General features: G+C 39.8%; 1 protein-coding gene across 6 annotated transcripts in view; it reads right to left on the bottom strand.

Annotated features, from left to right (window-relative positions):
* Positions 1-4,890: 4,890 nt before the first annotated feature.
* The window catches only part of LOC139758841 (uncharacterized), a 557,798-nt gene continuing 548,234 nt past the window's right edge, over positions 4,891-14,454 (bottom strand). For all 6 annotated transcript variants that reach the window (XM_071680695.1, XM_071680691.1, XM_071680693.1 and 3 more), the window contains one exon: positions 4,891-7,853. In XM_071680695.1, the coding sequence (XP_071536796.1) occupies positions 7,745-7,853 (109 nt within the window). In that variant the 3' untranslated portion in view covers positions 4,891-7,744. The remainder of the gene's footprint in view (positions 7,854-14,454) is intronic.

Genomic DNA, 14,454 nt, shown 5'->3' with positions numbered 1-14,454 from the left:
TGAGCTAGGGATAGGTCTACACTTTGCAGCAGACTCTAAGGGGAACACTCCATGACCAAAAAGGTAACGAGGAACTGCAGGGGTCGAGAGGACCCAAAGGAAGAGGGCTGCTAAACATACAATGGACAGAGACATGGGGATGAAGCAAGTCACAAATTAATGACTCTATATACAAATGATAGGAAAAGGGTGAATATGCCAGGAGTGAAATGCTTGAGGTGGGATGACTGTCAATGAAATGATTTTCAGAGAGGTATGGAAGAGCATAGCCTGACCGAGAGGGCCAAATAACAAAGTCAAAGAAGTTGTGGGAGCATGTGGAGATGGAAAACCCAGGAAGAGATGTTGGGATGGATTAATGATTCCGAGGTAGTATAGCCTGAACATTAAGGAGGGCGAGAGACATGCATTGAATAAAATGAGTTGGAACAATGTGGTATATGGAGGGCAACATGCTGTAACTGAACTGACCCAGGACATGTGAAGTAAATCGTGGGGTGGGTAAGAGGCCTGGCTATGAAGAGAAGTCCATCTGGAAGTTGGGTGTGTGCTAATATGGCCATTCTTTGTTTGTTCCTTAAGAGAGGAAGTAGTATGTTGCATAAAACAAAAATATTTACAAGCTGGACAATCCTACAGTGAAGATTAATGTCTAAAATAAAATAAAATCCAAAATCTGAACACTGCTGTTCTGAGGAACTCTAATTGGAGGTTTTCTACCTATACCTTTATTGTGATATGGTCTTGATGGAAAGGAGGTGACTGTTATTGAAACTGTAAATGTTGGTGGTATACATAGGTGTAAAAGGAATGGTAAGAAGCTGGAACAGGAAAGCACAGAAAGACTAGATGAAGATTTTGGAAGAAAGTTGGGTGAAAATAAGAAATTGTACTATATGGAGGTGAAAAAGGAAAGAAAAGGATCTAAGAATGGAAAAGTTAATGTGAGAAGTAGGGAAGGGGAGTTGCTGGATGAAAAAGAGGAAGTAAAAGGAATATGGAAAGAATATTTTGAGGAACAGATGAATATCGAATGGAGGATGGAAGGAAGAGGACACAAGTGCAAGGGCCTATAGCAAGAAGGGAGGTAAAAAGGGTGCTAAGGTGAGAATGAGGCTTAAGTAGGAAATGCACCTGGAATGGATGGCTGCAATGCTGAAGTAAGGAGGAGAAAATGCGATAGAGTGGGTGTAATTGCTACATGATTTAGCATGAAAACAGAAGGTTGTGCTCGAGAATTGAGTGAAAGCTGTTATTGTTCTTTAATTTAAAGAAAAAAGTGTTGCAATTATTAGGGAATAAGTCTGTTAAGTTTACCAGGAAAAGTGTAAGCAAGAGTATTTGATGGATAGATTGGAGATAACTGAATGCAGAATATGTGAGCAAGGGGATGTGCAGATCAGATCTTTGTGGTAAGTTGTGTGTGGATTGTGTATCTGGAGAAAGCATATGACAAGAGTTGAGTGGAATGCTTTATGGGATGTCTTAAAGATATATAGGATAGGGTGGACAACTGTTGCATCATGTAAAAGCCTTGACAAAGTACCAAATCCTTGTGTAAGAGTAGATGGAGTTGAGCGAAAGTTTTGGTATACATGTGGGTCACAGTGGCTTTTTAACATATATACGGATGGAGTGATAAGAGATGGTAAAATGTTGTTTACTGGGAGTGAAGAGTAATGGAAAGTTTAAGTGTCTTTTATGATGTGTGTATGCATAGGCAACTGAAGGTAATTGCAAGTAAAAGTAATGGTTTTTTGAAAGGAAACAGTGATAAGGGATGATAATATGTTTGCTGGGATTGAAGAGTAATGGAGGGTTGTGTCTTTTATGATGTGTGTATGCATAGGCAATTGAAGGTAATAGCATGTAGAAGTAATGGTTTTTGAAAGGAAACAGTGATAAGAGATGATAATATGTTGTTTGCTTGGATAGAAGAGTAATAGAATGTTGTAAGGTCTTTTATGATGTGTGTATGCATAGGCAGTTGAAGGTAATTGAAAGTAAAAGTAATGGTTTTTGAAAGGAAACTGAGTGAAAGTATAAATCTCATACTTCCCACATATTCCGTGTGTGTCATAGAAGACGACTAAAAGGGGAGGGGGCGAGGAGGTGGAAATTCTCCCCTCTCATTTTCAATTTTTCAAATGAAGGAACAGAAATGGGGGCCAAGTGAGGATATTCCCTCTAAGGCTCAGTCCTCTGTTCTTAATGCTACCTCGCTAATGCGGGAAATGGTGAATGTATAAAAAAAATGAAAGAAGAAAGTATATTAAACTCTGTTATAAATATGGTGGGAGAAAGACTGGAAAAGGAGAGAGAATCTATATGTTTAGGAGTTAGCTTGGGTAGGTTTGGTGATATGGAGGAGAGAGAAGAGAAAAAGGGTAGAAGAGTCTGTTGGTCCCTTAATAGAATAATGAAGGGTGGAGGTGTAAGTTTGGAAATCAAAAAAGGCTAAGGGAAAGTATAGTCCCCCTGACTCTGACCTATGTTTGCCAGAACATGAACATGAAATGAGTCACAGAGGGTCAAAAATCCAGACAGTGGAAAAGCTATTTGAAAAGAGCAAGTGGTATGACTAGATGGAATGAAGAAAGAAATGAGGGTATGAGAAATGTGGTATGGCAAGTAATGCAAAGGGAATGAAGAATAGAGTAGGGTGAAATGTATTACTTTGAGGTGGTTTGGACAAGTGGAAAGACTGGAAGACAGGGTTTACGAGGAGATTGTATGATAATACAAGTAAAGTTGCTGGTGTGAGAGGAAAATCATTTGTGATGTGGGGAAATAGAGTGTAATAGCACTAGAGGGAGAGAAATGGTGGAAAAATGCATGGAATGGTGTATGAAAGGTAGGCATGCAGGGACAGGGATAAGTGAAGACTCTTTTGCCATGGCCACACATGGACACACACATGGACATTCCCATTCCCAAAGGGAACGGGCATTAGGGATATAGATAATTAGATAAATAGTATACTAGGAAAAGTGTATGCAAGCATGATGTTTGTCAGAGTGATGGAAGTGACTGAATGTACAAAAAGTGAGGAGCAAGGAGGTTTTAGGAAAGGTAGGGGATGTGTGGATCACATTTTTGTTGTGAAAATGACTCTGGAAAAGTATTTAGTGAAAGGTAAGAAGTTGTTTACAGCTTTCATGGATCTGGAGGAAGCATATTGCTTTATGGGATGTGTTAAAAGATATATGGGGTAGGGGAATGCTGTTCAATAGTGAGAAAGCCTTCTCTGGAGTAGCAAATGCATGTGTAAGAGTGGATGGAGAGTCGAGCAAAAGTTTCGGTATCCATAGTGTGAGGAAGAGCTGTGTGATGTCACTGTGGCTTTTTAACATATATGTATGTGGATGGAGTGACAAGAGGTGAAAGTGAAACTAGGGAAAGTGGCTGAAGTATGGTGGGTACTGACAAGCCTGTTTGTGGAGTTGCAGAGGGTAAATGTGAGTAAAAGTAAAGTAATAGTGTTTGAAAGGAAACAGAGTAAAAGTATAGATTTTGCAAATCCCTATGTAGTGAAATAACAAAGTGTACTAAACCCTGTTATAGATATGGGTGAGGGAAGACTGGAAGTGGTTAGAGAATACAGGTGTTTAGGAGATATCTTAGGTAAGTCTGGTGATATGGAAAAAGAGATAAGGGAGATAGTAGTAAAGGGTTAAAGAGTCATTGGGTCCCTTAATAGAATAATGAAGGGTAGCAGAGAAAGTATCAAAGTGAAGAAAGGTTTAAAGGATGGAATAGTCCTCCTGATCCTGACATATTCAGCCAAAACATGGACATGGAATGAGTCACAGAGGTCAAGAATCTAGGCTCTTGAAAAGAGCTATTTGAGAGGAGCATGTGGTATGACTAGATGGAACGATGAAAGAAATGAGGGGGTGTACGAGAGATGTGGTATGACAGGGAATGCAAGATGAATTTGAGAGGAGAGTGCATGATGATACACTAAACCCATTAGAGGCAGGCAATGTTACCTAATATTCATACAGTAGAAGCCAGGCAATTTTGGGCTATTTTGCATCGTAATTGTTTTATAATTTTGGCGATGAGGCATCGCTGTCATCTACTATCATGACCTCTGTCTACCCATTCCTGTAAACAGCTACTCTTGCTCGCCCATCCACAGTCAGCACCAGTATTAGCTGTTATCTAGCATTTGTACAGTAGTAGACAGGCAATGTTGCATAATATAGGGCCCTTTTGCATTGTAATTGTATAGTAAAACTGGGTGATGCGGCATCTCTGACATGTAAATAGATGTACATAGCAGTTGTACATAAATGTATAAATAAATGTGAAAACAAAAGTCTCAGGCACACCTGATAAGCTGCCCACCCCAACTCCTCCCTTGCTACTTCTCCCCTCCTCCCACAGCCAGCTATGACATAGTATTACGTAAGTAACACCTCTTGCCTTGTTTTTCATCCAATTTTATCCATTTATGTACGTACTGCCTTCCTTGATACTTTTTTATTCCTAAAATATGCCACCTTACACACACAAAAAATGTCACCTGTGACATGGGGAAATAGACTGGAAGAGTCCCAGAGAGAGAAAAAAAGGTGGAATAATGGGAGGAATGTAAGGACAGGGTTAAGTGGAGAGACTTGCTATGACTACCTCTTGATCGGTGTTTCCAGAGGGAACAGGGATCAGAGATACAGATAGGCATACAGGAATTTACAACTTTGTAAGACAGTTGAGGTATAATCTCTATTTTGTTGAAATAAGTGATATCTCTCTCAATCTCATACGCATGCACGTAGGCCCCCACACACGCACACACACGCGCGCGCGCACACACACACACACACACAGTTTCCCTATTGAGCTTGATAGACCATTAATCTAACATAAGGATTAAATGAAAAATTTTCATGAAAACACTAATGGTTATAATTCTTGATAGTAATTAAGATATATCATGTACATACAATAAAGAAAAAATCATACTGACTCTAGCACAAAAGATGCAGAGGCTGACAGCGGCTGTCACAATATTGGCAGGTATGCATCTTTATTTCATCAATAACTGGAATATTGAATCCATTAAAATTACTATCTAATATGCCTCATGTACAAAATTATTAACTCCAATAAAAACCCACAAATACAGTGTCACAAGCCTAATATTACTATGGTGGCATTGTAACATTTATGCTTTATGTGTTTGGCTAAGAAATATCACATACATTAAACAAGGTAAAGAAAACATCTCATGATGATATGCAGTATTGCTTGAGATAATATAATGTGAGGAGCTTACGGTGTATAATCAAAACTGACAACCACATGTCCGACCTAGCACATCTCTGGTATTGATCAGGTCACTTAGCTATTCACATAAGTTATAACATTTTGCACATCTGCAACTGATTTAGGTTTGAACTAGACCCTTAAACAATATTTATATATATACATTTTCTCCAAGGTGTTTTGTTTAAAAAACAAACACCTTTATATTATATAAACATTATTTTGACAGCAATCTGTCAATTCCATCTCAGCTGTGCACACTTCTGAAATAATAGTAGCTCATTTTAAAACTGCCTTCATTTCAATTAAATAAACCCCAATGAATCTGCTGGTTGCCAATACAGTGCAACAAGTGAAAATTGAGTGGATGATGCAAAAAAACTCAATGAAATGTTATATGTAGAAGTTCACCTTCAGCACAGCTTCCCCAGAGTTTGGATGGTTAAAATATTTTTGGCTAGCAGCCAACTGACATTCCTACTGAAAAGAAATTAAAATTTTAGCCCTAATGGGATGCCAAAGGTATTTTATACTATCACTGCAAATGCTACTCAGCACCTGCCTCACTTTAACCACTGTGAAAAACCTAAAAGGATATTTTCCCTCAATATGAGCTTTCATCTTGCAAAAGCTCACCGAGACTGACGAACTGAAAACCATATGTGGCACAACCATATACATGAGTTTTAAGCCTTTTGGACAAAAATCCCCTCATTAAAAACTGTGCCTCTTGAAAACCCAACTCCAGATAAATGATGGTGACACATACGATAATCAATAAACATGGTCTGTGGCTCATACCTAGTATTTACATGGTCTGTACATAATATATTTACACAGAAAATAAACAAAATATTTCCTACCCCAATTACAAGTTACATATTATCACTTAATGCAGCAGTCATGCCAGTATAAGTGACTAGTATATATATTTATATATGAAAAACATAAATTGTGCTTTAATCATAGGTTAAGATGAGTAGCAAGGAGGAATTACATGATACCACACAACACTTGCTATCTAAATCAAATAAAATTAGCATTTGTGGGTTCTGCTCAGGAACATCAAGGGAGTCCAAATTATCACATCAACATGGGCAGACTTTGCTAAAAAATATGTAAAATTTGTACCACTCCCTTCTTGGGTAACAAATATCTTCCAGGGTTCAGATGGACGAGACTGGACAGAGCACAACTATTCTGGTCCTAACCTACCTACTATTATCTACTTGACTATGATGCCATGAAATAAAAATATATTTGAGCCCAAGATAGGAAGCTCATTTAAAGGTACCAATCACAGTCCTCAAAATTAGGGGGAGTACAAGACTACTGTTTTCAGAAGATGCCACCACCCCCTAAGTCTTATTTTTAGGATTTACACATGATTTAAAACTATGATGATTTGCCTCCAGGTAAATTTACACATAATTCTTCAAAATGACTGAAAACTTATAAGTACTTGGGCAAGAAATGTTTCTTAACTGAATCTGTTAGTATAACTTTAAAATTCTCAACCAATACCAGTACATACAGTTTTTAATCATAATAAGCGTCCTAAAGCAACAGTGATGAAACCATACGTAAAAAGACTAAGTGTGGTTGGTTTCATGATTGTCTGGTTTATGGCTGACAGATGTGTCTACCCTTCTACTCTATCTCCTATTCCCACATGGCATAGCACAAAAACCTTTTCAGTTACACAAAATACAGCATTTATCCTATGGTTTTACTTAGCCTCAACAGTTGCGTTATATGTAGTTACTGAATAGCATGTGTAAGGTATGACAACACACAAGTGCTTTTGAGATCACATTACATATGCCTGCATTATGTTGCAAATGGATTAATGACACTGTAAGTACATTTTCAATCTACAGACTGACACTTGCTTATGGGCTTTGTGTCACATATTCACACAAATACAAATAACTACTCTGCAGCAAGTTTCCTACATTCATAATTAATCCAACATATTAATCACTGTCCCTAAAAGATCTTTTGTCAGTCTAAATAAGAAACCATTAATCATCAATTCAAAGAGCAGGTTAACCTTTTATCTGTTTTTACATTACCTTTGATGAACTGTATTCAATCTGCTATTAAATCCATTATCAAGACTGACAAAGGAAATTCTGATTCAGATTATGTTGTCAAGATCTGCTGAACTAGAGCTGGAATCCAGTTTATTGGCTATGTCACCATTAAGAGTTAGATAATAATTAACTTCTAATGACACCATTAATAACCTACTATTAATTCACTTACCCTTATTTCCAGAAGGGATTCTTTCTAAACTTGGGCATCAAAAATTTACTGATATAGCCTCTAATAGGAATATATTTTTTCTAAAATGAACACTATACTGAAATATCTGGGAGGTTGTGCTACAAGCACCAAAAGTAATTACAAGGACCAATGGATGTTTTCAGAAATAATAAAATGAAAATTAATTGTAGGTCCTATGTACTCAGTTCTTGAGAATGACTTCCTGCTCCAGCATTGCATCCAGCTCATCAGTCAGGTTGGCTAGCATATTTCCAATGTCATTCAGAACATCACCTGTGCCATCAGGAGAACTGTGGAAAAGTGAACTTTTTAGTATGCAATAAAAACATGTATATGATCACATTATTGCACATAAGCTATTCAATGTTGTGAATGGAATGGTGAAGAGCTTGGGGATTTGTGTGTTGAAAAAAGACTGGTGATTGGGAATGTCTGGTATAAAAAGAGATATATACATAAGTATACATACATGAGTAGAAGAGATGGTGAACGGGTAGTACTAGATTACGTATTAATTGATAGGTGTGTAAAAGAAAGACTTTTGGATGTAAATGTGCTGAAAGGGGCAGCTGGTGGATGTCTGATCACTATCTTAAGGAGGCAAAAGTGATGATTTGTTAAGGTTTTCAAGAAATAAGAGAGGATGTTGGGGAGAAGAGAACAGTGAGAATAAGTGAGCTTGGGAAAGGAGACTTGAGTGAAGAAATACCATGAGAGACTGGGTGTAGAATAGCAAAAGGTGAGAGCAAATGAAGTGAGGGGAGTGGATGAGGAATGGGATATATTTAGGGAAGCAGTGATGGCATGTGCAAGAGAAGCATGTGGCATGAAAAAGGTGGGAGGTGGGCAGATAAGAAAGGATAGTATGTGGTGGGATGAGGAGAAACGTGGGAGGAGGGCAGATTAGAAAGAATAGTAAGTGGTGGGATGATGAAGTAAAGTTGACAGTGAAAGAGAAAAGAGAGGCATTTGGACAGTACTTACAAGAAAGGAGTGCAAAGGACCAGGAGATGTATAAGAGAAAGCAGCAGGAGGTGCAAGGGTTGAAAAAGAGGGCAAATAAGAGTTGGGCTGAAAGAGTATCATTAATCTTTAGGGAGAATAAAAGATGTCTTGGAAGGAGGTAAGTAATGTGCAAAAGACAAGAGAACAAACCGATGAAGGGGGGAAGTGAATACAGGTAGTGATGGAGCAAGTAATTTGAAGGATTGTTTTGGTTAGGGTGGTGTGCGAAGTGAGATAGTCAAGGAGGGTGGTTTGGTGAAGAGACAAAGTCAGGGAGGTGAAGACAAAAGGTGGTGAAAGCCTTCAGGAGATTTAATTTGGCAAGGCAGAGGGAGTGGATGGTATTGCAGTCGAATATATTAAGAAAGGGGGTAAATGCCTTGTTGATTGGTTGGTAAGGATAATAAATGTATGTATGGATCACAGTGAAGTGCCTCAAGAGTGGTGACATGCAAGTATAGTGCCATTGTACAAAGGCAAAGGGGATAAAGATGAGTGTTCAAACTACAAAGCATAAGTTTGTCGAGTATACTGGAAAATTGTACGGGAGGGTATTACTTGAAAAGGTGAGGGCATGTACAGAGCATCAGACTGGGGAGGAGCAATGTGGCTCCAGAAGTGGTAGAGGATGTGTGTATCGGGTGTTTACTTTTATGAATGTGTGTGTGATGTCACCATGGTTGTTTAATTTGTTTATGGATGGGGTGGTTAGGGTGGTAAATGCAAGAGTTTTGGAGAGAGGGGCAAGTTGGGAGATGAGAGGGCCTGGAAAGCAAGACAATTGTTGTTTGCCAATGACACAGCCCTGGTGGCAGTTAGTGACTGAATTTGGAAAAGTGTGTGAAAGGAATAAATACAGTATGGTTGAGAGAGCAGAAAAGGGTGTGTTGAAATGGTTTGGACATATGGAACGAATGAGTGAGGAAGGGTTGACAAAGAGGATGTAGGTGTCAAAGGTGGAGGGAACAAGGAGAAGCAGGAGAACAAACTGGAAGGGGGAGGGTGGAGTGAAAATGATTTTGAGTGATTGAGGCCTGACCATGCTTGAGGAACACAGTGAACTGGAGGATGTGGTATACTGGTGGCGATATGCAATCAATAGACTGAACCAGAGCACATGAAACAATTGGGGTAAACAATGGAAAAGTCTGAAGATATGGTGAAATACATGAAAGAGCAGAAAGAACACTTCCCACGTATTCCCTGTGTGTCATAGAAGGTGACTAAAAGGGGAGGGGGCTGGAAATCCTCCCCTCCTGTTTTATAATTTTACAAAAGAGGGAATAGAGAAGGGGGCCAAGTACTGATATTCCCTTTAGGGCTCAGTCCTCTCTTCTTAATGCTACCTCGCTTACGTGGGAAATGGCGAATATGTATGAAAAAAACATATATATATATATATATATATATATATATATATATATATATATATATATTTTTCTTTTCTTTTCTTTTAAACTATTTGCCATTTCCCGCGTTGGCGAGGTAGCGTTAAGAACAGAGGACTGGGCCTCTTTTGGAATATCCTCACCTGGCCCCCTCTGTTCCTTCTTTTGGAAAATTAAAAAAAAAAACGAGAGGGGAGGATTTCCAGCCCCCCGCTCCCTCCCCTTTTAGTCGCCTTCTACGACACGCAGGGAATACGTGGGAAGTATTCTTAATCCCCTATCCCCAGGGATAATATATATATATATATATATATATATATATATATATATATATATATATATATATATATATATATATATTATCCCTGGGGATAGGGGATTAAGAATACTTCCCACGTATTCCCTGCGTGTCGTAGAAGGCGACTAAAAGGGGAGGGAGCGGGGGGCTGGAAATCCTCCCCTCTCGTTTTTTTTTTAATTTTCCAAAAGAAGGAACAGAGGGGGCCAGGTGAGGATATTCCGAAAAAGGCCCAGTCCTCTGTTCTTAACGCTACCTCGCTAATGCGGGAAATGGCGAATAGTTTGAAAAAAAATATATATATATATATATATATATATATATATATATATATATATATATATATATATATAATACTTCCCACGTATTCCCTGCGTGTCGTAGAAGGCGACTAAAAGGGAAGGGAGCGGGGGGCTGGAAATCCTCCCCTCTCGTTTTTTTTTTTTTTTTCCAAAAGAAGGAACAGAGGAGAGGTCCAGGTGAGGATATTCCCTCAAAGGCCCAGTCCTCTGTTCTTAACGCTACCTCGCTATCGCGGGAAATAGCGAATGGTATGGAAAAAAAAAAAAAAAAAAAAATATATATATATATATTTTTTTCATACTATTCGCCATTTCCCGCAGTAGCGGGGTAGCTTTAGGAACAGAGGACTGAGCCTTTGAGGAAAATCCCCACTTGGCCCCCTTCCCTGTTCCTTCCTTTGGAAAATCAAAAATGAGAGGGGAGGATTTCCAGCCCCCCGCTCCCTTCCCTTTTAGTTGCCTTTTATGACACGCAGGGAATACATGGGAAGTATTCTTTCTCCCCTATCCCCAGGGATAGTATATATATATATATATATATATATATATATATATATATATATATATATATATATATATTTTTTTTTTTCTTTTCTTTTAAACTATTCGCCATTTCCCACGTTAGCGAGGTAGCATTAAGAACAGAGGACTGGGCCTTTGAGGGAATACCCTCACCTGGCCCAATTCTCAGTTCCTTCTTTTGGAAAATTAAAAAAAAAACGAGAGGGTAGGATTTCCAGCCCCCCGCTCCCTCCCCTTTTAGTCGCCTTCTACGACACGCAGGGAATACGTGGGAAGTATTCTTAATCCCCTATCCCCAGGGATAATATATATATATATATATATATATATATATATATTTTTTTTTTTTGCTGTCTCTCGCGTTTGCGAGGTAGCGCAAGGAAACAGACGAAAGAAATGGCCCAACCCACCCCCATACACATGTATATACATACGTCCACACACGCAAATATACATATCTACACAGCTTTCCATGGTTTACCCCAGACGCTTCACATGCCCTGATTCAATCCACTGACAGCACGTCAACCCTGGTATAGCACATCGATCCAATTCACTCTATTCCTTGCCCTCCTTTCACCCTCCTGCATGTTCAGGCCCCGATCACACAAAATCTTTTTCACTCCATCTTTCCACCTCCAATTTGGTCTCCCACTTCTCCTCGTTCCCTCCACCTCCGACACATATATCCTCTTGGTCAATCTTTCCTCACTCATTCTCTCCATGTGCCCAAACCATTTCAAAACACCCTCTTCTGCTCTCTCAACCACGCTCTTTTTATTTCCACACATCTCTCTTACCCTTACGTTACTTACTCTATCAAACCACCTCACACCACACAATGTCCTCAAACATCTCATTTCCAGCACATCCATCCTCCTGCGCACAACTCTATCCATAGCCCACGCCTCGCAACCATACAACATTGTTGGAACCACTATTCCTTCAAACATACCCATTTTTGCTTTACGAGATAATGTTCTCGACTTCCACACATTCTTCAAGGCTCCCAGGATTTTCGCCCCCTCCCCCACCCTATGATCCACTTCCACTTCCATGGTTCCATCCGCTGCCAGATCCACTCCCAGATATCTAAAACACTTTGCTTCCTCCAGTTTTTCTCCATTCAAACTTACCTCCCAATTGACTTGGCCCTCAACCCTACTGTACCTAATTACGTTGCTCTTATTCACATTTACTCTTAACTTTCTTCTTTCACACACTTTACCAAACTCAGTCACCAGCTTCTGCAGTTTCTCACATGAATCAGCCACCAGTGCTGTATCATCAGCGAACAACAACTGACTCACTTCCCAAGCTCTCTCATCCCCAACAGACTTCATACCTGACCCTCTTTCCAAAACCCTTGCATTATATATATATATATATATATATATATATATATTTTTTTTCTTTTTTTTTTTTTTTGCCGCTGTCTCCCGCGTTTGCGAGGTAGCGCAAGGAAACAGACGAAAGAAATGGCCCAACCCACCCCCATACACATGTATATACATACGTCCACACACGCAAATATACATACCTACACAGCTTTCCATGGTTTACCCCAGACGCATCACATGCCTTGATTCAATCCAATGACAGCACGTCAACCCCGGTATACCACATCGCTCCAATTCACTCTATTCCTTGCCCTCCTTACACCCTCCTGCATGTTCAGGCCCCGATCATACAAAATCTTTTTCACTCCATCTTTCCACCTCCAATTTGGTCTCCCTCTTCTCCTCGTTCCCTCCACCTCCGACACATATATTCTCTTGGTCAATCTTTCCTCACTCATTCTCTCCATGTGCCCGAACCATTTCAAAACACCCTCTTCTGCTCTCTCAACCACGCTCTTTTTATTTCCACACATCTCTCTTACCCTTACGTTACTTACTCGATCAAACCACCACACACCACACATTGTCCTCAAACATCTCATTTCCAGCACATCCATCCTCCTGCGCACAACTCTATCCATAGCCCACGCCTCGCAACCATACAACATTGTTGGAACCACTATTCCTTCAAACATACCCATTTTTGCTTTCCGAGATAATGTTCTCGACTTCCACACATTCTTCAAGGCTCCCAGAATTTTCGCCCCCTCCCCCACCCTATGATCCACTTCCGCTTCCATGGTTCCATCCGCTGCCAGATCCACTCCCAGATATCTAAAACACTTCACTTCCTCCAGGTTTTCTCCATTCAAACTCACCTCCCAATTGACTTGACCCTCAACCCTACTGTACCTAATAACCTTGCTCTTATTCACATTTACTCTTAACTTTCTTCTTTCACACACTTTACCAAACTCAGTCACCAGCTTCTGCAGTTTCTCACATGAATCAGCCACCAGCGCTGTATCATCAGCGAACAACTGACTCACTTCCCAAGCTCTCTCATCCCCAACAGACTTCATACTTGCCCCTCTTTCCAAAACTATTGCATTCACCTCCCTAACAACCCCATCCATTAACAAATTAAACAACCATGGAGACATCACACACCCCTGCCGCAAACCTACATTCACTGAGAACCAATCACTTTCCTCTCTTCCTACACGTACACATGCCTTACATTCTCGATAAAAACTTTTCACTGCTTCTAACAACTTGTCTCCCACACCATATATTCTTAATACCTTCCACAGAGCATCTCTATCAACTCTATCATATGCCTTCTCCAGATCCATAAATGCTGCATACAAATCCATTTGCTTTTCTAAGTATTTCTCACATACATTCTTCAAAGCAAACACCTGATCCACACATCCTCTACCACTTCTGAAACCACACTGCTCTTCCCCAATCTGATGCTCTGTACATGCCTTCACCCTCTCAATCAATATCCTCCCATATAATTTACCAGGAATACTCAACAAACTTATACCTCTGTAATTTGAGCACTCACTCTTATCCCCTTTGCCTTTGTACAATGGCACTATGCACGCATTCTGCCAATCCTCAGGCACCTCACCATGAGTCATACATACATTAAATAACCTCACCAACCAGTCAACAATACAGTCACCCCCTTTTTTAATAACTTCCACTGCAATACCATCGACGTGTTGTCAATGGATTGAACCAGGGCATGTGAAGCGTCTGGGGTAAACCATGGAAAGTTCTGTGGGGCCTGGATGTGGAAAGGGAGCTGTGGTTTCGGTGCATTATTACATGACAGCTAGAGACTGAGTGTGAACGAATGGGGCCTTTGTTCTTTTCCTAGCGCTACCTTGCACACATGAGGGGGGAGGGGGTTGTTATTCCATGTATGGCGAGGTGGCGATGGGAATAAATAAAGGCAGACAGTATGAATTATGCACATGTGTATATATGTATATGTCTGTGTGTGTATATATATGTGTACATTG

This window comes from Panulirus ornatus, chromosome 31 (genome assembly GCF_036320965.1).
Source record: "Panulirus ornatus isolate Po-2019 chromosome 31, ASM3632096v1, whole genome shotgun sequence".
Classification (NCBI taxonomy): Eukaryota; Metazoa; Arthropoda; class Malacostraca; order Decapoda; family Palinuridae; genus Panulirus; species Panulirus ornatus.
Note: the sequence above shows the minus strand (reverse complement) of the source record. Positions and strands in the feature narration are given on the sequence as shown.